The 24976-nt window shown below is 28.5% G+C and overlaps 2 protein-coding genes and 1 non-coding gene across 6 annotated transcripts in view; 2 read left to right on the top strand and 1 right to left on the bottom strand.

Moving 5' to 3' along the window:
* LOC129609965 (amyloid beta precursor protein binding family B member 2-like) overlaps positions 1-24976 on the top strand; it is a 285959-nt gene that overhangs the window by 82503 nt on the left and 178480 nt on the right. For 2 of the 4 annotated variants that reach the window (XM_055522249.1, XM_055522247.1), the window contains one exon: positions 18742-18787. The exons of the other annotated variants lie outside the window; for them this stretch is intronic. The gene's annotated coding sequence lies outside the window, so the exon portion shown is untranslated. The remainder of the gene's footprint in view (positions 1-18741; positions 18788-24976) is intronic. 4 annotated transcript variants of the gene reach the window in all.
* Trnaa-agc (transfer RNA alanine (anticodon AGC)) lies at positions 8153-8225 on the bottom strand. Its single transcript has one exon. It is a non-coding gene; the product is annotated as a tRNA-Ala (tRNA).
* On the top strand, positions 15876-17802 carry LOC129609990 (tigger transposable element-derived protein 1-like). The gene is made up of 2 exons (XM_055522283.1): positions 15876-16052; positions 16109-17802. The coding sequence occupies exon 2, from the start codon at positions 16132-16134 to the stop codon at positions 17800-17802; it is 1671 nt and encodes a 556-aa protein (XP_055378258.1). The 5' UTR covers positions 15876-16052; positions 16109-16131.

The following is a 24976-nucleotide window of genomic DNA, read 5'->3' as shown; positions in this document are numbered from 1 at the left end:
TCATCATAATGAGTTTTTATTTATTTGAAAAAAAAAACAAGTAAAAAAGCACAGAATTGAAATGAAAAGAATAAATAAAACAGAAAATTCAAATAATGATACTTTGTATAACATTTTGTAATTTGTAACGGTTTAATTATATTGTAAATATAATTTTGTACCAAAAAACAAAAACAAACAGAAAAAAATTTCGTATAATTAAGAAAGTTAGAATGGTGGATTTTTGTGTTTAGATTTTTTTAGAAAAAATAATGAGTTTTGAAACAAATTGTAATTATGAAAAATTTTTGCAAAAATTTTATTTTGTATATTTTGTTCTTTCTTGTAAAAATTTTATTTTTAATAAAGTTTCAATAGAAAACAATTTTAATGTTCTAAGGATGTTACAAAAAAAGTTACTATATGAGAAATTTTAAGAAATTTGATTGGACATACATAAATTTTTTCGGAAAAAAAAATTACGAATTGAGTTTTGGAAAAATGAAAATGCTGCTTTAGAAGTCAATTTACTTTATTATTTAAAATACCTTCATTCATATACCAAAATACATAATAAAATGTATATAAATTTATTGCATACGTCATGAATGAGCAAAGGAAAAAAATAGAAAAAAAAATTCGATGGTTATATAAAAGAGTTAAGATAAATACAAAATTCTATTTTTTGATTGTATGGTTTTCACGTTTTTCAAAATTTTCATTTATGTTATATTAATGAAAATTGCCGTTTTCCACACCACCGTTTTGGTGGTTTCATGAAAATGGTCGATTAATTTTATGACATTATTATTCTTAATTGCAATTGTACAGTAATATTCATTACATACAAATATATTTGTATAAATTTTATTTTATGAAAGTATAACAGAATTCACTGTATGAATGTATAAACTTGTTCATGCCTCTGTATAAACATGTATATTTTGTATGTATGTGTACCTATATAGATGAAATTTTTTTAAGCATTTATGCTTTGCTTGTAGAAATTAAAAAATGGTGTTAGGAGAATATGAATACAATCTAATTATGTGTCATCTACATATTTACCTAAGAGCTAAAAATCTATGGGCGATTTATCAATAATTTAAAATCATTTGCGTGATCATATAATATTGCATTATAACATGAAATTGCAATTATACATTATGAAAAAATGTGCACATACATTTTGTGACAATAATTAAATAAAATTGTTATAGTAGCATAGTACATTTGTTTACGTATAGAGGATTTGAAATTGAAAATTGCACAGAAAAGTTATTTTGCATTTCAAAAATTTAAAAAATATATTTGCGTATGTGTTAAAAGTATTATATTATATTACGCATATTAGAAAAAATAGTGGAAATTTTAGTTATAGGCATACAATTATTAGTCAAACAACGAGGAATTCATTCTTATGAATGGGCTCACACCAGCAGTCAACGAGAGATTAAATAACAAAGTAAGCAGTGACAGCTAACAACATTTTTACGAAAAACCACAGGCTGTACGTGATCAAAACTCGAAGAATAATTATCAAACAAAAACAAGAGATGCCGAAGAAACTCGTCAATCGCTAAAACTCAAATCAAAACAATTACTGTAATCAAATAAAAACGCCCGATAATTGAAAAAGTACCGGAGAAATGAAAAGTGAAAAGGTTAGAAATTACCGCAGAATCATTAGAAGATTGGTTGAAAAGTGCCAAAGAAGACGGGTAGCCATCAGAATATATTTATAGTTCATAAATTCATGGACCCTCCTAGTATTAACAAAAATACCACGAATAATCCTATCCGAATACTTATTGTATCAAGCTGATTCCAAAACTATTAGACAAACCAACATTCTGATGATGATTATGTACCCCGAAGGGTACACATAGGCCAACTAGGCCCGTTGTGGTACCGTCGGATCTCTTCCTCCTCGCTCCTCATCTGCACCAGCCCGAACCCTTTAAAAATCGAATTCCTAACGCTTACATCCGCTAAGTCCGTAGCGTGCCCGAAGAAGTAAGACCCAAGGAATTTCTGCCTGGAGTTCGCCAGTGTCGGACATGAGCATAGAAGGTGGCTCACCATTTCCGCCTTCCCCGCGTCACAGCAACTCCTACAAAGATGGTTTGCGGGGCGGCTCATTCTCGTTGCATGTTCGTCGATCAGACAATGGCCCGTCAGTACCCCTACCACAGCACTGATGTCCTCCCTTCTGAGAGAGATCAGATCCCTTGTACGACGTAAATCCAGCTTTAGCCACAAATTCCTTGTCGCGTTACACGTTGCTCCATTAGCCCATCTAAGGTTGGTGCGCTCCACTGCCGCGTTGCGCAACAGCAGCCCTAGGGTTCTTAGAGGCATGCCCAAGTTCTCCTTTTCAGGTGGAATCTCCAGAGTAGTTCCATGCCTCGCAAGCTCGTCCGCCTTGCAGTTACGCGGAACCCCACTGTGTCCAGGGACCCAGACCAAGTTTATTTCGAACTGCCCCGCCATCTCGTTGAGAGACGACCTGCAGTCCCGGACCGTTCTAGACGTGGAGACCTCAGAGCCCAGTGCCCTTATCGCGGCCTGGCTGTCAGTGAAAATACTGACGCCACCAGCCGATAAGACATTGCACCCAAGCCAGTCCAGAGCCTCCCCAATTGCGGCCACCTCGACCTGAAATACACTACAGTGATCCGGCAGACGGAAGGAGAGCTCAACATCTAATTGCTCAAAATAAACTCCTCCACCCACCCTACCACCGACTTTGGATCCGTCTGTGTAAAAATGTACTGATCCGTCGTCAGTAACTCCCTCGTTCAGCCAGGCTTCCTTAAGCGGGTACATAATCAGTTGCCCCCACAGCACAAGACCACTGAGATGCGGCCCGCAAGCGCAAGCGGATTCCGTTGAGTGTTGGCGGAGTTATTGTTGGTATCTTATATCTCCTACTGAAAATAACCAGTTCCGTCTTTTGTGGGTTGATAGTCAACCCACAGCTGACAGCCCAGCCAGAAACGAGGCCCAGGCCTTTCTGCATCAGCCCATTTAGGGCATGAAGGTGCTTTTGAGACACCGAAACAGTCAAGTCATCAGCGTAAGCCTCCACCTTGTAGCCCTTCCCCTTCAGGCATACCAGTAATTGATTAATTACGAGGTTCCAGAGAAGAGGAGAAAGTACACCTACTTGCGGGGTGCCCCTGTCAACGGAGCGCTCAATGCATGATCCCCCAGAGCTAGCCCTGATGGTTCTACCTGACAGCATGTTGACTATCTGAGCAATCAGAGAGCCATGAATCGATAGCCCCGGCAGGGCCCGGGTGATTGTTAAATGCGCCCTTAATATCCAGGAAAGCAGCTATTGTATACTCTCTGCAGTCCAGAGACTTTTCAATCTAGTGTATCAAAGAGTGGAGGGCCGTTTCCGTTGACCTCCCCTTACAATACGCATGTTGTGCCGGAGATATAAGCCTTGGGTTAAGGTTGCTCCTTATGTTTACTTCCATCAACTTTTCCCATATCTTTAATAGAAAAGCCGTTAAGCTGGTAGGTCTAAGATCCTTTGGGCAGCTGTGAGAACTCCTCCCAGCCTTAGGGATGAAGGCCAATTTAACCAATTTAACCCATTTTTAACCCATCGAACCACCATTGTGGTTTCTTGTTGCCTCTTATTCGAGTTAACGGGCACTCCTCCCTAGACGCGCCACTTATGGCTCCAGTGAGCGTAGAAACCATACTGTCGTGGTTCGCAGGCATCTCAGGACGTGAAGGGAATTGTGCCTAGCAACGAATTCAAATTCTATATAGCGATGGTCCGAAAAGGAATGTTACGATACGTAACCGAGCCAAAAATAATTTGTGAGGCAATGGTTATGTCTATAACTTCCTGCTTATTTTTAGTAACGAATGTGGGCTCTGAGCCTCTATTGCATAGTGTGAGGTTAGTAGTCAAGATAAAATCAAAAAGTGACTCACCTCTAGTGTTGGTATCCGAGCTTCCCCAGATCACGTGATGTGCGTTGGCATCGCTCGCAATGATGAGACCAGTGCTAAGAGACCGCGCCTTCTCCACCAGGTCTCTCAGATTGCTAGGTGGAAGCATCCCCTGGGAATAATAGGGCAGGTATACTGAGGCCCACCAGGAGATCCTGCCACCGATCTCGAGACTGACTGCAGTCAAATCTTCATTGCTGTAAAGAGGCGACAGAAAAGCATTTAAGTTACTTTTAATTAATATGCATGATCTTACCTTTCCGCCGCTGTTGCTATAAAACAGCTTATAGTTCGTCGTCCTGAGTCCACAGATCCTTCCACCTGCCAGCAAGGGTTCCTGGACCAGAACTATGTTTTCTCTGCCCCTTTGTAGGCGGAGAAGGAGCGCAGCTGATGCCGCTTTAGAGTGGTGGAGGTTGAACTGGATTATTCGAAGCATTACTGCTTTCGTCAGCCACCACCAACGTCCGATTCGACCCATCCAGCATTTCTGCTTCTGTCTGAACAGACACCGATCCAATTAACGGCAGAAATATTAAAACTAATGTCAATACAGAAATACATGACAAAGTAGTCGAGCGGATTTCACGAGTCAAAGACATGAACAACTTGTGTAGACAACTTACCATAAGCTACGATTTTCTGAGCCGCGAAAATTCTCTGGGGACATTAATCATCTAGTAAAAACAAATTCAACTGGTCAAAACTAATTAATATCCCCACTAAAAAAAAATATATAGATATTGTGGAGCCAAGTCTTACTAATCGATTAATAAGATCATAATGAGACTAAAGCAACAACTGATAAATATCCCGCGTTTTAGTTTGAAAACCTCATACTTTTTAGTAAAGCATAGAGAGATAATCTAGTTTTACGAAGTGGTATCCCTCTGGACCACTTGACACATTGCCCCTACCCCTCTATAATTAAATTCCTTAACGATGATTAAGGAATTTAAATATAGAATAAGGAATTTAAGGTCATTGGTAAGGTTTCCGAACGCATTATAGCCGAGAAGTGCTCGCGAACAGTATCCCTAAATCTTGCGCTCAAAGCGGTCTTCAGACACCCTATATTCTTGGCAATTCGATGGATAATAGCATTGCACTTAGTACTCAAAAAAACATGAGATATAAACACCAACCTATTTCCTGACACCGGTAAAACAAACATAGAAAATCATAGACCTCGAAATAACCGAAAAGTACAACAGAAAATTATGATAAATAAAGTAATAAAATTAATTTTTACTTTATAATTAACGCAAAAATAATCGATATAGGTATAATTTAATAACACTAGTGATCTACTTAATTAATTTGATTTTAAATTTTTTATACTTCTATATTTAATTTTCACAAATACCTGTTAGGTAGTTATTATCATGCTCGTACCATTTATTATATTGCATACAACATTTCTTAGGAACTCTGTATTTATGTGATGAACACTTACTTTCAGCTTGAAATTACTTCAATGTTGAATACTGTATATTTTTCAAATTGTGTTTTTGTTTGTGTTATTTAATTGTTAATAATTATAATTATTATTACAAGTTTTATTAAACAAATTGTGGAAAAATTTCCTACCACTTTATTATCTTTTTTCTTTTTTTAGCCAAGATTTGTATTATTTCTAGTAGAGGGTTGAAAAAGTGTGTACGTTTACATTTTCTTATTTTTTGTACAAAAAATTGTTATTTAATCATACACGGTTACATATTATTGTGACGATTATTTTGGGTTATATTAGTGCGGTCTTTATATAAATACAGAAGAAAAAACACATTATAAATATAAAAAAAATAATTATTAAAAATAATTATAATTATAAAAATTAAAAAGTAGTTTAAAAAGTGTGTCAATTAAATTTTATTTTGAGATTAAGTTCATACACATAAATTGAATTAAATTATATAATTGAAATAACATTTCGAAGAGTTAATTAAAAACTCAAAAGCGCTTACTGTAAATAATGACTACTTATTATATTATTATAATAGATTTTAATATATCGAATTTTGTGGAAAACGGTTCTACTGCTTAAATGTGCCCAGAATATGCTTTTATTTGATATTCCGGAATGTTATATCTGCAAAAATAACTATACTAACTACATATATACTCTTAAAAATTGAATCATTATTTTTATTCTATATATGTATATATCTATATATGTTAGTATAATAACCTCCATTAAAAATCTAAATAATAGAATAGTTTTGGAATTGAAGCTCTACATAAGTTCATACGATACATACTCATATTATCATTTATATTTCAAATGTAGAAACAATATTCAATAGAGTGCTAACATTGTGCAAAATTATAGTACCCCTATTTATTATCTGTTATTCTTACCAAACAATGCCATATCCCCTTTACTATAGTTGGCCATACCATAGCAATTCTAAACCACATTAATATTTTATGTAGGTATACAATGTTGTAAGTATATGCATAATTGTGATGAAAAATAAAATAAAATAGAAAATGCTTTTAAAACATTATGAAAATTTTAACATAAAAAATAGAAAAAAATCTGAAAAGAAAACAAAACACTATGAAGAAGGAGAAATTTATGTTTCAGACCTGAGTCCTGACAGTAACACATTACGAATACATAATTATATATATTGAATATTTGTATGTATATATGCATCTGTAACTTTAAACCAATATCTCTTTAGCCTTATCTCATTTTGTGTATTGACATTCAGTCGAAATACTTTGACTCTTACATTTTTGTTCTCTTCTATATTTTTCTATTTTTTTATTTTCTCCTTGTTTTTTTTCACTTCTCTTTATATCTGCTTAGGTATTTTTGTGTTCTGCTATTATTCTACTATTGTTATGTCAAATAACATAGAGTTCAAAAGAAGGCGATGAAATTGCGGGGGTAATTTTTGTTTCGAGTTTTTACATAATTTAGTTGGTGCTGGTTGTGGGATTCCAATGTAATATTATATTAAGGGAACAACTCACTTAAATTTGAAAAAAAAAATCTTTTGTTTTCTATTTTAACTAAATAGGGGGTGGTTGATTTGACACTATTCAACTTAATGTATTTTAGTATACATAACATTATGTTTGTACATTATGTACATAATATGTGAATGGCTTCATATGGTATATCTGATATATATCATACGTTCGCTTTTATAATGTTATAATAATGTATTTTGGAATATAATATGCATAGTTGGTAAGTTTGATTTTAAGCTAGGGGTAACTCATCTAAAAATTTGAATATAGAATAAAAGACAGAAAATGAAGGGAGGAAAATAAATGCCTTTACATCATATAAATTTACAGAAAATCATGGGAGAGGGAGAAATGTAAAGTTGTAGATGTAAAAATACAAAGTGGAAAGGAATGAAAGAAATTAGAACAAAGCTAAATTTTTCTTTTTTTAATATTATTTTTTTTTTATTATTGTACGTTATTCAGTTTTTCTGTTCGCTTCAATTCGATTTTATATTGAAGGGCGTACATGTATAAGTTTCCGATTTAAAAAGTTAATTTTAAATGAAGCAAAAATTAATAAGATTATGTTAAAAGAAAAACAAAATTAATGTAAAAGTAATTATATTTATGCGTTATAAATAGAACGTAAATGACAATGAATGATGTATTTTAATAGAAGTGGATGTAAGCGGCGAAAGCAATAATAATTAGAGTTTCCTATGTTTTTTAAAGCATACACTTAAATATTTTTCATTTTTTTTATTTAAAATATTCTATATTTTAACTGCAGTATAAAGGAATTCTAGTGAAATGGTCGTTTAATTAATTTTTTTGCGGAAATTTCATTATAATGTGAATAAATTTTTTTTTTCAAATTGAAAGTTTAACGAGATCAAAATTTAAATTCAGTTTTTTACGGAAAATTTGTACAAAAACCATTGTGGTAAAAATAATGCTTAATATTTATTTTCTTTATAGTTCAGCTAGTGATAGTTTTTTTTTTTGAGAAGGTTTAGATTAGTTCAATTTTATAATAAAAATCCAAAAATTTTATAATAAATTTTCCCCAAAGACCAGTGAAGAATTAATTGTTTTTAGCATGATTTATTTTTTAATTTCATTTTTAAATTTTTTAAATTTCTATGATCTTAATAATTTTGAAGAGCAATACTTCATTATTTTGTTACTAATAATAATTAAATTAAAAAAAAAACAATAAAAAAAATTGTTTTGGAGATGCGGGGCATCGATCCCCGTACCTCTCACATGCTAAGCGAGCGCTCTACCATCTGAGCTACATCCCCCTATATAAATTCATTATAAAATAAAATAAATAAATTTTTCTTATTGAATATCTAAATGAATTTAAATAAAAACTTTTGATTATATTAAAAAACTCATTTTCTTTTTTTATGTTCAAAAATAATTATTCAAATTTGTAAAAATTAAAAAAAAACAATGAAATAAATTCGGCGATTTGCGTTTCTCTTTCGACTTTTTTTTGCTTTGAATCTAAAAATAACTGATCTGCCATTCCGTATACATTGTGTGAGTTGCTTGCCCAGCATTTTATGTTTAATTGTTTTAATTTAATGCTGTTAGCATAATTCCAAGTGCCTTTGAATGTTGTGTGTTTTATTCATTGTGGAAAGTGTATATAATTAAACGATATTTTTTTATAAAAATAACATTTTGCGTTTATGTTGTCAATAGATTAAAAATATTGCGTTAATCGAATTAGATATCTGGATCATTCAATATTAATAAGCTTTTTATTATTTTCGAATTCGAAATACATAATATTTAATTATAATGATTATAAAGGTTTTCATTGATAAAAATGTTGACTGGGTGAGTTTTATCACTTAAATTTTTTTTTAAGTACCTTTTAAGCAATTTGACTTTGCTCAATAATTAGTTGGAAAATAAGCGTATAAAGATTAAGCAAAAGAAGGAGATGACGATGAACATTTTTTTTCATTAGTTCAAAGATTTTATGCTTAAATTTGTTTATGTTACAGAGTAATTTCTGATATGTCCTAAACATAAATTGAGTCGCCGTCTCACACCAGTAACACATCTTAATAACTTGCTTCTCACCCAGGGCTGAGTTTATTCCAATGATCCAAACCGCCTTTTTATGTGAAAATCATACATAGTATACATACAAATTTTATAAAAATTTTATAAACATTTTATAAAAAATTAACAAACAACGTTTTGTCAATACAATTAAAATTAATGCCTTGTACTGTTTTCAAAGTTATATAATTAATATTGTTATAGCACTGACAACGCCTTGTTAAAAAAATGTTTTACTTCGTTAAATTTTTGATTTTAATTATTCCGTCCTTTTCTGTTTATTTATTTATAAATGCAAATATGTTTTACATTTAACTAAAATTAAATTCATTTTTAATGCCTTGATGAAACTGTCAATCGTTCACGCCTATAAAATTTACATTTTTTATTAAAAACAACGCTTCTTGGATTCCTTTTTGGCTGTGATTTACATTTAATACAGATTTTTTTTTCGCAATTTATAACCTTTAGCTGTAGAATGTAATTTAAATAAAAGAGCTGTTGGGAAAAAATTATAAAATGATGTTTCTTTTTATTAAAAAAAAATAATAAAAAGAAATTTAACAATTTAAACTTTAAAGCGGTGGTATGAAACTGTATATATATCAGATATATGAATTTTTAGCGAAATAAGCTGACTATATAGATACCTTAGTATAAGTACGAGTAGAAGGTACTACATAATAATTTAGTTATATGTGCTAATTATAATTGATTACCAGACATTTTTGTTAAAAATTTCGTTACAAATCTAGATAATGATTCGAAAATTTTTCGTTTTATCTAAAATCTTAAATTTAAAGATATCATTGAATCTCAAATTAAGTTGGGACTCCGTCACGCCACTCAGCTCATGCGCTGGACCAACAGGAAGAAGCATCGATAGCCCCCAAATCAACAGTCTACAACCCCTCTTGTAATACAGACAACAAAAACCACCTGCAGGAATCAATCAACCTCTTTGGCGAATCTCAAGAGCATCACCAAAGACAGCTTGCCCGAGTCATTATTTGAAGGGGACTCAGAATATGATGGCTCTTCCACATCCTAACCTCTTGGCCACTTTCTCTAAGAGACAATGTCCCATCAGCACCCCCAACAATATGCTGAGATCAGCGCTGCGGTATTCCAATAACGCTTTTCTTTTCATCCCTTAAAGGCCACAGGGCACCTAAACTTGAGTATACCTTCAAAATGTATGAAACGTAAAAATATTTATACATTTTTATTTTTTGTGCTTGAGGTGAATTTTATATTAAATTTTACATTATGTTCTTTTTGTTTATATTCTTTTTGAAATATTCAAAATAAAATTAATTAAAACTATGTTTTTTATACATTCACAATGTTTTTTATGTCATATCACAAAAATTTTTAACTGTAAATGCAAAAAAAAATCAAAAAAGTGCATTTTGTCCCAATTTTTCTTCATAATTCTTAATTTTTTTTTGTTTTATAAAAATTTCCATGCGAAAAATATTTTCATTTTTATTTTCGTTTTGTTTTTTCATTTCCTTATTTATTTGTTTTTATTATTTTATTTTTATTATTTTTTTTTCAGCGAATAAAAATTACATTTCCTTTTCCTTAGTTCTGTTTTCTTTGTTTTTCGTTTTTTTTTTGATGCAGGAAACTAAAATGGATTTATTCTTTTAAAGAAAAAAAAAATCATAACTGTTCATCATAAAATAATGTTAAAAATGAAAAAATTTTACATATTTTTTTTTAAAGAAAAAATTCTGTTATGTTATGTCAAGTCTTTTTGATGAATTATTGTCCTAGTTATTTTTATACGATAGAATAGTTGAGTATAATGTTCAACTCAATATAATACAATCGTAGTTAGAATCATATTACTCACTACATATCAACTCACTCTCCTAACATTTTATGGTAATACAAAAAATAAAACCAAAAAAAAGAGAAGAAAAAGAAAGAGTAAATAATATTTTCTATGAGTCAACGTATAACTGAATTATCCTGATGAGATTCGTACTTTTACGTTATAATATTTTCCCCTTTTCTTGTTTGGTTTGATTTAAGTGTTGTCAACCTATACTGAACTAAATTATATTAATTAACGATATTATATTTATAAAATAACAATAATTAATGATTTGTGATTTTCATTTTTTTTCTCTTTCAAAAGGCATAATGAACTTAAAGTGTGCCTTGCGTAGCTGTTGGAAGATTAAAACGTTTGTACGATATATTAAAAGATTTTATAGCATTTGCTTCTTCGTATTGTAAAATGCCGAATAGAATAAAGAAGGTGTTCTAAAATTTTGCTTTCTCCGAGCTCGTTACAATTGCAATCATATAGAGCGTGCGATGAAGTAAATATAATATTTGTTCTTCTCCACTTATATGAGTTCCATAATTTATTTTATTAATTCTTTTGAAGATTGCTAACATCTTGTTGTTTTAGGCTTTTGTATATTATTAAATATTGAGAGTATGCTCGTCAACCGCGCATTTGGCATATTTTTTTTCCTCTCAATAAAAGTGTGGCCCCGCTAAAAGCTTAGTTGAAGTAACAGATTTTTAGTTACGTATTTTGCTCTTTATGTTTTATGTAAAATAGACACGATATGGCAATGCTTTTCTGTTTTTATGAAATTCTTTTATATTTCAAAAATTATGGTGTTTTATTTTTTTTTGATTTTGTTTTGTTTTTTTTTTTGTTGGTTTTCTTAACATAAATTTGTTTAACTAACGTCAAGTGCCTATGTTTTTTACTTTCTACTTTAAGTTATTATTAAATTTTTATATCCAAATGTATATGTTTTGCAAATTTGTATTATAATTTGGTTGTAGGTGATCTAAGTTACACATATAGTGGTTCCACGTATCATGAAGTAGTTTTAAGGTATATTGGAATGGCAATGGCGTACCTAAGTAATATACTATGTTATATAATAAAAGTACCATCATATGGAGAAAAATTTTAGTTTTTCAGCTTTTTTTATTTTAGAAACCACATGACGCTAAAGGATAAATTTTATAGTTTCTCATACTATTCAGTTAAACCATATATTCATATATATTGAAGAACAAAAAACCAACAAAAATTGTAAAGGAGAAAATCATTCAAGAATGTTGAGAAAATTTAAGCTCTTTAAGTATTCGATTCATGTACTTTTATTATGAAAGGGCTATAATATGAAGGGTGCCTTTATTTCTTATAAAAAAAAACTTTAATTTTATTTATTTTCAGTATTGTTGAAACTAACAGCAAAATTATTATGAATATTTGTTTTAACTTTCAGAATTGTACAAATCACTTTTCATTTATGATTAAAATTTTTCTATTTTAAAAAAAAACTTTGCATTATTAAAATTGCAATTCTGTTTGAAAGTAATAAAAATTAAAGTAAATTATTTTCAAGTATTCTAATAATTTTTATGTACAATATTGTAGAAGGTGTACTCGAATATACAATTTTAGGTCCATATTCGATTCATGGCAATACCACTTTACATGACAAATCCAACTTTTACACTTTTTATAACTTTTATAATATAATGGTATATGTAAGTATTTCAATGGTACAGGGGTTGGTTATTAGAAAAGAAAAATTGAATATATTCGTTCTTACGTACGGGAACATAGAGTTTTTTAGTTTTAATTATATGCAATAATTCTTTTTTGTTAGAAGCTAATTCAACATTATATAATGGAAGTAATGTAAAGTGAATTTTTTTTTTATTTTTCATTTTCTTCAATTTTTTATTTTAATTTCATCATATTTTAATGAAGATATGCTAATTATTCTCTTTAAATTAATTTTTATTTCATAATTATCATATTTTATAAAGTTAAACTTTTACAAGCAGAAGAACACATAGATAAAGGGAATAATTATTAAAATATGAAAGAGATTCGTGACAAATTGATTCTTTATTGTAATTTTACTATGCATTATTGTGATTTAATTTTGCAATTGTATTTGAAGTATTATTTAAAAGTCCATACAAATAAGTTCCTCAATGGCGTATTACATATATATATATAAATAAATTTGAAAAGGTCATAAAAACTTGCCAATATTATTTTATTCACCTGGTCACTCGCATCTTGTAATTAAATATCAAAATTCAATTCATAATTATGACGAATTTTTAATAATAATTTCTAACGTACGTATATTTTTGTATGTACCTTTTTTTTGTACACATGTTCCTACGTACCGTTATAAAAATATTTATATATATATTTTGTACCGATATTGCATAAGATGCTGCATTCATTAGTTTTATTGACCCTACTTTTTTCATTCTGTATATATTTTAAAGTGCATATGTAAGCAAAAATTAATTTTGCAATAAAGAAAAAAAGAATAATGAAAAATTTTTTATGCTTATTTAAGATATTTTTACCATTGTAATAAATTTTCCACTCACCTACATATTTCAATTGTTCATACTTAAATTATGTATACCATTTTGTAATCAAGGTCGTATTTTTTCTTCACAAAATACCTATACATGCAAAAAAATTCATCCATCTTTTTATATCTTTTCCCTTTCAGTTAATTTAAGTTACATTGTGCTTACATATTGTTTAAATTCGAAATTATCTACATGTAAGGGAAAATTTTCAATTTATGAATAATAAATATTAAACGGCAATTAATTATTTAATTCTAATTTCAGAATAATTATAAAAATATTTGCAATGATCAATGTTAATTTTTGCATATATATAAATTCATGCAAAATTAGATTTTTATGCTGTATAAGAGTTTTAATAACCCTAAATTTATGCAAAATATATTTACTATAAAAAAATTAAAAAGCTCATCCTGAAAATATGCAAATTTTTGTCTTTTTTACATTGAAATTATTTTCTTGCCTTTATTATTGCTCTTCAATCAAAATATGTAAATTATAATCTTCTAACATTGTTATTGAAAAAAAAAGTGTCTAAACGAAATATTCAATTAAAAATTATCAATTTATTATTTAATTAATACCATTTATTTATTTATTCATTAATATTTATATGAAGATATTTCGATTATAATTTAATTAATTTAAAATTATGAAGTAATATTAATTTTATTTACATAGGTATCTTTCGCAAATAATTTTTTGGGAAATATTAAATATTGCTGTTGTTTATTGTTAATATAAATTGAACAAATATACCTTTGAATATAATATTGAAATGATTGTAAAATGTACTATTTAAATATATAAATGTACATGCATGTGATGATTTTAATTTTATTTTTTTTATTTTTTTTAAAATAATTTTGTTAAGAGCATTTTAATATATTACATAATATTGTATATGTATATATACTAAAGTATATTTATGTATAGATGTACTATTCATACTGAAATGAAATAATATTATACTTTGTTAATTAATTTAAAAATTTCATACAAAAAAAAGTAAAAATCTAGAATATTTTTAATAAATAAATTTTTGTAGGTGTATGTACATTTAAACATACTATACTATATATTATTTATAAATATTGAAAATATGAGAGAAGAAATTATGTTGCCGTTTAGGAATATTGAAATAAAGACACGTACTTGTACTAATTAAGTCATTTTTAGTTCCTATTATACTTGAATAATTGATTTACCTTATAAGCTTTAATATATGATTAAGCTTTAAAAATATGCAATGTTGATGTTAAACAATAAATAATTGGGATTCTGTAAATTTTAATTTCATTGAATGACTCTTTATCATAGAAAATTCGTGATTACTAAGTGTGGATTGCTTAACATACTCAGAAAAGTCTAAAATGTAAAAAAAACTTCGATTTCATAGATGAATTAAATCAGAATAATATAATCTTTGTTGTGGCACAAAATCATGCAAATCCAGAATATAGTTTATAAATCCAGAAATTAAAGAGACCAATAAAATTGCACTAATTGATTAGTTTTAAAATTTTACGATTTTTTCAAATTGAATTTACTCAAAACACACCTGACTTAATGCTTTCCTGACTTAATGCTTTCTGCTTCTTAACCGACGGTATGTAATCCGATATTGAAGAGGTTCTACATAGTAGTAAACATACTACACATAGAATACGAGTATAACATAATTTACTTAATTATTACAACTTTCACAATAATTGTAGAATAAATATACATGTATACATTGTTATAATCTATATCCGCTGTACACACTCTATATTCTTTAATTTGTTTTAGTGTGAGTGTATGTGTATATACATATGTATGCCAAAAATTTGTAATACAAAATAAAGTAATTTCCATTATAATGCAATTAACATCAATCATTATGATTTTATATCAGATTAAATAAATAGAAAGTAAATAAATTTATAATGAAATAAATAAATAATAAATAAAATTATTGTGAGGAAAGGTTATAAAAGAGAAAATTTACAACATTATTATAATTTTATGTACAACAATAACCATAATATTTTTATTACAACATTTTTATATACATATATTATGTCTATGTATTATACATATATACACTTACATGCACAAAAAGATTAATTTTATTACTTAATCCCATTTGAAATGCGTAATTAGAACTCAGTAATAATTTGGCTTTTCTTTTCTTTTACATTAAGAATGCATGTATGTACGTAGAGATACGAGAATATTACAGTAATTTTTATAAGGATATAAAGAAAATTGGTTAGTACAGTGGTAAATTTTTTTTATGTGAATGTATTTTACTTATATGTACATATTATAAAATTTAATACTAAATTAACCTTTAAATTACATAATACACTGAAGCCTCGCTATACGGCCGCTCTTTATACGGCCTTTCGCTATAACGGCCCTCTTTAATTAAGGTACGTTTTCAATATACGGCCTAAAATGTTTTGCTATAACGGCTTTTTTTTTCTATGTCGATATATTGCGCAAGCGCAATCTTTATTTCTTTGTGTTTCCCTTGTTTACGAGTGTTATTCAGTGTGTACTTATAATGCGACTGGTTTAGATTTGTCTGTGAGTGTTTTATGTACATATTTATTAGTGATTGTTACAAATTAACTGAAAAAGTTGTAAACAATTAGAAACATTTTTGGACGGTAAGTACTCATTTTTTACAATTTTAAAAAAATTTTGATATGTATTTTTAATTTAGAATTTCATTATTTTTTAGACAAAATGGCAACGAAACGATTACCGACTTCGGAGACTGATAAAAAAAGATGCCGCAAAGCAATCACGCTAGAAACTAAAAAAGAAGTATTACGTCGTATAGAAGCTGGAGAGAAAATTGTTGAAATATCCAAGGCAATGGGACTTGCGAAATCGAGCATTCAAACTATTCGCGATAAAAAGGAGGATATTAAAGCATATTTGGAATCTGCTGCACCTTTAAATATCTCAAGATTAACACGCCATAGAAATTGGATTATGGAAAAAATGGAAAAACTATTGATTATATGGATTGAGGACAATAACAAACGGAAAATTCCAATGAGTAAAATGACTATCCAGGAAAAAGCTTTGGGTATTTTCGAAAATTTGAAGAAAGGAGATACCAATGAATCTGAAGATGTCACATTCCAAGCAAGTCGAGGATGGTTTGAAAAATTTAAAAATAGATTTAATTTGCATAATTTGAAATTGAAAGGTGAAGCAGCTAGCGCCGATGAGGCCGCATCTAACGAATATCCCAACATTTTAAAAGGAATTATTGAAAGAGGTGGTTATAAACCTGAGCAAGTGTTTAACGTAGACGAAACAGGGCTTTATTGGAAGCGAATGCCTGTTCGCACATACGTTTCAAAAACCGAAAAATCTGCGCCTGGTTATAAGGTGTCCAAAGAACGTTTAACGTTGCTACTTGGTGCAAATGCTACGGGTGATTTTAAGCTAAAACCACTTTTGATATATTTGTCCGAAAATCCAAGGCCTTTTAAAAGATTAAATAAAAATCAATTACCCGTCATATGGAGATCCAACAAAAAAGCTTGGATGACTAAAGCTATTTTTGAGGATTGGTTCAAAAATCACTTTTGTACAGAAGTCAAAAAATATTTACTAGACAATAACTTAAGCAACAAGGCTTTGCTAATTTTAGATAATGCACCAGGGCATCCTACTAATTTATCCGAACTATCAGAAGATGTGATGATTGAGTACCTTCCGAAAAATACAACAGCTCTGATCCAACCAATGGATCAGGGTGCAATAGCCACGTTTAAAGCATATTACCTACGCCGAACATTCCAACAACTTATAAGTGAAACCGATGGTACATCATCAATTAAAACGTTTTGGAAAAACTATAATATCAAGGATGCTGTTGAGAACATTAGTGAATCCTGGAAGGAATTAAAATCGACAACAATGAACCATGTTTGGAAAAAAATATGGCCAGAATGTATAAAAACTACCGATGCAGAAGTTAATTTCCTTCCTGAAGTTAGACAAAATATTTTGGATTTAGCACATGATCTCGGTTTTGAAGATTTAAACGAATCTGATGTGCTGGATCTACTTGCAGCTGATAGAGAACCCCTTTCATATGAGGAACTCATTCAGTTGCAAGCAGAACCAGCAATTGATGAAGGTACAGAGCCTGTTGTATCCAAACAGCTAACATCAAAAATCATTTCGAGCGCTTTTTCTTATTTTGAACAAGGAATAAACATCCTCCTTGAAAACGATCCTGACGTCGAACGTAGCGCTAATGTGTCTCGAGGAATTAACTCAGCCATTAGCTGTTATAAATCACTAAAGGAAGAAATAGACAAGAAGGCAAGACAAACAACTTTAGACAATTTTTTCAAACCACCAGCGCAAAATGATGATGACAGTGATCTGTAGGTTTTAGTTGTTTCATTTTTATTTAAAAATTATGTAATGTTTTTGGAGTTTTTTATTTTATGTAAAATTTATGTTCTTGTTAAATATGTTTATAATTTAAACAAAATAAAAAAATAAAATGCATTTTGAATGATAAACCATATTATATATTTATCAAATTTGGAACCGATCCCATTGAATTTGTATGAATACGTATTAGAATAATTGATTCGTTATACGGCTTTTCGCTTTACGGCCAAGTTTTGCGGAACGTATCTAGGCCGTAAAGCGAGGTTTGGGTGTATATAAATTTGATTGTTTTCGTTTGTTTATTTTCTTAACTGGTGTTAAGTATATAAAACATAATGTTTTTATAGTGTTTTTATGTGTTCTTTCATGTTAAAACAACGCGTAACTTATAATAAATTCAGTGCGCTTTTTAGAGTAGGATGGTGTAATACGAGTACATTAACTCTCTTATAAAATAACAAAGTTGTCGAGAGGTCTCAAATAAGAGACCTTGTTTCATATTTTACAATGATCAACATAATATAATTTTGTGTTCCTGGAAATAAGTGTTCAATTGTCGGTGAATGTTAATTGTATGTAATTGCAATTAAGATTCACCGACAATTAATCATATCGAATCTTCTATGTTCTTCTGTGTTTATTAACATTCACCGACAAATAATTGAATCTTCTGTGTTTATTTTCTGTTCGATGTGATTCTTTTGAACGAAACGATTTTTCATTAACACCCCCTTTTTTATTTTAATTAAAATATTATAATTTTGCTCCCGTCTATCTTTTTCTTTCAAACCATTTCAACGACTACACATTATTACAAATTTCATTTGTTTATTAGTGGATTTCTTCTTTTCTACACTATATGAACAGTAAATAAATAATTTTTTGATCTTTTTGAATTTAAATTTTCAAACTTTTTTTTTTCTATTTCAGGTAAAAGAAAAGAAATATCAACAAATCTACGAAATGAAAGCCTACGGTAAGGTTTTATAATTTGTGAATGGTCTTAATAAACATTTGGCAATAAGCACAGAAAAAAGAAAAATAAGTAACTAAAAAAATAAAAATTAAAGATGGAGAAAAGGTGAAAAAATACCTAAAAGAAACAAAAATTATTTTGCCTTTTGTCTTTTTACTACTTAGCACACTGTCGAAAATTCTTCTATATGCTTGTTATTTAAAATTTTATTGAAGTTTAAGTGGACGAAAAATATGTTTTATTGCTGTTAATTTTTTTTTTGTATTTGATAAAAAGGGGAAGACGACATAGAAAAATCAATAGAAAAGTAGGAGAAGGAAAGAAGAGTTAATTTGAAAAATTCTGTTTAATAGTAAAAATCGTAGTTAATGTTAAAAAATTTTTTGAAAAAAAAAGAAAGTTTCTCATAATTTCAATAAATGTAAAGTTTAATTTACTTAGTTCTTGTAAATAAATTTAAGTTATTGTATACAATATGAAACTCTGCTCTATGCAAGTTCATAATTTCCTAATAATTTTTTCAATCCTTATATATGTATATGATCTGCCGCCATCTCATGTAAGACTTAACCTAAAATGAAAGTTCTGTTCAATAAATAATAATTTTTCAACTCATAAATTTTTAAATCGTCATAAGTATGTTATAGATCATTAATTCCAATTTTAAAAACGTCCTCCTGCTATAAATAATGTACTATAAATGTCTTCAATATTTAATTGTTAATTCAAATCGACACATTATAAGTATGGGTAGCGTTTCTGTAGAAAGTAAAAGTGACGTTATTTTATTGCAAAGGAAGCGAGAGAATAAAGAATTAACTTCTTACGGCACGTCACATTTTATATTTTACACAGATATTTTGTACATGATGAGAAATTTTTGTACTAAATTTATTTTACAATATAAAATTGTATCTTCGGTCTCGTCTTCGAAATATTTTTTAATAAAAAGATTGTATACTTATTTATATAGATGAACAAATTGATTACTTTGTATTCTAGGAATAATTAATTTTTGAAAATTCTTCACTCTCTTCATTTGCACAATTATAGGAGTTTTTCAAAAATGTATAAAATTGTGTTAACGTATATATATATATATATATATGTTATATATATTTGTGTTTTTGTCCTTACCCAATTCACACCATCCAATATACCTGCTTCCGCATTTACCTTATGTTTCGATAAAATTTGGTTGTCCTTTTTTATTCTTTTTTGTTTCATTCAAAATGATTTATTATCAAATAATATGGGGAATCTTCTTTAAATTTATTGGTAAAAGTTTATTTATTATATAAGAAAAAAAAACAATAAAAAAAAGAATAATGATATTTATTATCTTTAACACATTTTCAAGGTTAAAAAATGCTTCAGTTGTGTTCTTTTTTTTTTGTTATAATTTTCTTTGTTGCCGCCTTATTAAGTGATTAATAGGAATCGAAAACGATCTGCTTAATTTTCCATCTTTTTATCTTCAGTTTTTGTTTTTACAATACAATGTTGTTATGGTTGACAATAATGATGGTGATGAGATGAAAAATATAAAATTGATTTTAATGGTTTATTGATATTTATAAAGGAAAAAAATCAAACCAAAGAGGAACATTTTTTTTCTTATATTGTTCCAACAATGAGCGCTTTCCAGTTTTCTCTTTTTGTTTTATTGTAATTGGGTTTGTTTTGTGGCTTTCCTTGTCTTTATTAAAATTGATTTATATATTTTGAAAAAAGAAAAAAATAAAAACAATATGAAAATAATAATAAATTTCCGGGAGTAATTTAAGAGAAAATATATATTAATTGACAATATCCGATTTATATATATACTCGTATAATACTATAAGTATGTAGGTAGATCTGTCGATAATATCATCATTAATTTCAATTAAAATGTGAAAACTGTGGGACTTAATTTATACATTTCTTCTCAATTTACTAGATATAAGATCCTAATTTTTTAATTTAGTTTTATTACACATCCAAAATAAAAGAGAGTACTTGTTCTATTTCAAATATTTTTTAGGCCTCTCATATTCTAGCTCACTCAAGATATTGTGAATGTTTTTGTATTGTCTTATTTAAGCTTTGTGCACTAAAACTTTTGTCGATATTATTTCTATTATATTTACTCGTTATTTCCTGCATATAAATCTCGGGAATTTGCTTTTTGAAGACTTGCATTTAATTTGCACATTTTTCCTTGATTAGTCAAGTTTTACTTCTATATAAGAGCACCGGTTTTACGCAGACGTTGAATATTCGTATTTTTGTTTCAGTAGCTAAGTGGCGTAATCTCTAGAATCTCTCAAACGCTATTCTGGTGAGTTTTATACGGCTCTCTATGTCTTTTTCAGCACCTCCATCTGTAGTAATTATACTACCAAGGTAGCAGAATTCAGTGACATCTTCTATTTCTGTGTTGTTTATTTTTAACGGGGCATTATTGCAAACGTTAGTTCACATACTTTTTGTCTAACTCGTGTTTATTCGGAAACCGACTTTTATGCTATTTTGGTCCAGATCGTGTAGTTTATAAAGTAGGACTAAGCCGCGTGTTCCAGGTTTTTGAGTCTATTCGTGAAAATCCACTTCATATCTCTGGTAGTAGTTTTTGGTCCTTCTATGACGTCGTCTAACACCATATTAAAAAGGAGTGGAGATAGAACAGATACTTGCTTGCCTCCGGTCCTAAATTTTTTTGGAGTTGCTTATCAGGCCTTGGCGAAGCACTCTTAGCTCCGCATCCCCATATAGTGACATTATATTGATTATTTTGTTAAGAATGCCTTTATTTACTATGAAATGCCATATGGCTTCCCGGTTGATCGTATCGAAGTCTTTTTCGAAGTTCACAAAAGTGATATGCAATAGTGTACTTCATTCGATTGACTGTGTTGTGATTATCTGTGGTCGGCACAGTTGTGGCCCCTACTGAGTCCCGCAATATATTGTTCAGTTATAGCTATTTTCAGTATTGTATACTCCGCCAGTTCTTGTATTCTGTTAAGTCTCCCTTTTTTGGTAGCTTAATTATAATGCCCTTTTTCCATCAGCACGATAGATATTTGTTCTACCTTTATTGGGGTTTATTTTTTGTTGTTTTCAGTCTATGTATCGCATTCATTATATCTGTTCTGAATACTGTTAGTGGCTGTATACTGTCAGTTTTAGATACTATTTACTGTTGCATGATAATGGCTGACCCTGTCTGTTTTTGAGTGCATGGATCTGATGCTTGACATTATTTTAGAGTATTCGTACGAAGAATGCGAGCATATTGATAAGTTGCAACAATTATTTAATATTTTAACTTCGTTATTTAAGAAATGAGACATGTCAATTTCCATATTCAGTCGGGCATTCGATTTGGTGCTTTATGTACCGAAATGTAGAATATCAGAATGTTGTCAGTTTTCTTTAAAACTTAATTCCAGTTTCAGTCATTTTTCTTGTCTTCAAAATACATATTTCAAATTATTTTTTCAAACTTTTAACGTTTTTTTATAAATATATTTTAAAATAAATTATTATATTAAATTACAAAACAATTAAATGTAAACATTCATTAAATGATAATGCACATCTTATACCAACTTACATGTTATGGTACACATGAGAGAAACTTTGAACTATTAAATCTATATTATGTTATCTATATCTAATATTATTAAGTTTTTTTAAAAGATTCTTGCATCAAGAAATTATACAACAATCTTTAGAGAAAATTTAATAATATTATCCTCTTGGTTTATATTTTTAAATGAAAAGTTAGTATCATATAGAGTAAAGTTAGAAATAACTAAACTTGTATGACAAGAAAGTAATAACTATCATAGCAGCAACAACAACGATAGCAAAAACAACAACAAAAACGTGGATAATGTTATAAAATAAGTATGACAATATAAAAAATAAGAAAAGTATTGTATTTTTATGACCCTTAATGTTGCATATCCTCGTATAGATCTTCTTAAAATGTTGTTATAACCTTATCTCGTATAATTTTTGAAATATAAAACTCACCTTTATTAAAAATATATAAATCCATATAAAATTATGTATATTTATGTATATACATATATACAACATGCTTTCTAGAGTATAAAAAAGTAAAAAATATTTGTTTTTTTTGCGATCATCATAAAAACATAGCTTTTCTTCTTTAGCAGTTCTTTCCCTTTCTTTCTTTTATAGGTGTTTATATTTGTAATTTTTTTTGGATGAATCATTAAAGCCAGGATGTGTCAAAATATCATAGCTTTTGGTGTCGATATATTACTCTCTATCTCTTTCTCTCATTTTTTGTAGGTTTTATTTTCTTGACTTTGTTGAGAAATTTTATATATTTTGCATCATAAAATAGGGAAAAAATCTAATTTAATTTTCTTATACTTATTTTTTGATATTTGGTTCTTTCATTTTTATAACAAAACAAAACGAACTTAATCACAACGTGCATATTTAGTAAGAAAGTCCAGAATTGTTTAAATACCATTTAGAATATATAGAAAACCAAAAGTATAGAAAATATTCATAAAAATTCAATATAAAAAAGATATAAAAAGAATGCATATTATTACTTACCGTGTAGATTGCCAACTTTTAGGATGATAGTATACCGTGACCGATAAAATTTAATGTACTCGCCTTTATACTATAAAAAATTTTTTGTATTTTCATAATATAAAAGAAATTGCGGTTATATAAATGAAATTTATAATAAAGGCAGAGATTACCTGTAAGTAATTTAAAACCAAAAAAATAGATTTTTGAGAAATTTAAATTAATTTCAAAGATATTAATTGCAAGATATGTAAGGTGCAGCATATCTTATATGACAATTTTATCCAATTGATTATAATTACTGGATTTACTTAAAGTGGTGAGTACGATTCTCTTTATTATTTTGATCATTATTTAATGATCTAAGCAACTGAAAATACATATAAGTTTGACTTCTTAGAGACTACTTTGACTCTGACTTCGAATCAAATTTCAATTTTCTTATTTCGGCTCAGCAATTATTATGCCAGGGCTACATTTAATTGTGGTGAGAGAAAATGAAATTTATTTTTCATAAAATATCCAAAAAAGATGGGTTTAATATTATTTTTATGTACTTTATAGCCTTTTTCTTAAATTGTTTTAAAGATTTTGATGTTGCATATAGAAAAACCAAAACATTTCAATATACTTAGCATTTAAAAATTTAAGAATATATAAACGATTTTTTAATAAATGTTGAAAAAGAGCATGTTTTTATTGTCAAATGTACATACAAATGCGTATATATTTTTGAGGTGTACACATACAGTGATTCTGTTTTTTAAATAGCTATGAAAACCTCACCTCCTTTTTTAACTCAAAAATATTACTTTTCACATTGGTCTCTAAATATTCGCCGTTCTACTGTATAAACATAAGCAAGAGCATTAAATGTTGTACGCGATTAAGAGATTTAATCTAAAATCATGTAAGAAACATATTTATAAAAACAAAAAGTTAAACAGAAAACGTCACACGTAATAACGCTATATGCATACAATAGAAGTAACATAAAATGAAATGGTGAAAATGGTTATAAACGGTACAGTAACTAAAAAAAAAACAAATATACAAACAAAATTTAAACTAAAACCATTTCCTACCTGACTGTAATCGGTGGAACCATTTTGCTTATAGCGTTCTTTTTTTATGATTTTTTCATACTAAAAAATTCCTCTTTGTTTTTTTTTATTTATCGCACTCACAAAAAAAACGAAAATAAAATGATTTTGTATGGGTTCCGGATATTATTTAGAACAACTTAAGGACATCATAGTTTATAGCGAAAAACAAAAAAAATTGCAAATCGTAAAATTCTTTCTGTGCGGGTTGATGATTCAATGGGAATTTTTATATGGGGAAATGTTCGTATATATATTTATGTATGTATATAACATACAATATAAGTGTATATGGGAATAAAAGTGGATTTTATCGAAAGAATTTGTTGGTCCAAAATGATCGTTTCTAAAATGTTTTGAGAGTAAAAGTTTTATGAGAGGAACAAAAATATATAAAAAAACCAAAACATATAACGGAAATCACTAAAAGTATTTTCTGGAGCAAAGTATTTTCTTTTTAAACAGGATTTGTTGGTCTTTTAAAATTTTAATAAAAAGTTCTTAATACTTTGAATATACT

Source organism: Condylostylus longicornis, unplaced genomic scaffold (assembly GCF_029603195.1).
Source record: "Condylostylus longicornis isolate FDR11 unplaced genomic scaffold, ASM2960319v2 ptg000042l, whole genome shotgun sequence".
NCBI classification, from domain to species: domain Eukaryota; kingdom Metazoa; phylum Arthropoda; class Insecta; order Diptera; family Dolichopodidae; genus Condylostylus; species Condylostylus longicornis.
The sequence above is the reverse complement of the archived record's forward strand: the minus strand, read 5'-3'. Positions and strand labels throughout refer to the sequence as shown.

What these genes read in the sequence shown, in the direction of transcription:
- LOC129609990 (XM_055522283.1), top strand. Translation starts at nt 16,132, where the DNA reads ATGGCAACGAAACGATTACCGACTTCGGAGACTGATAAAAAAAGATGC.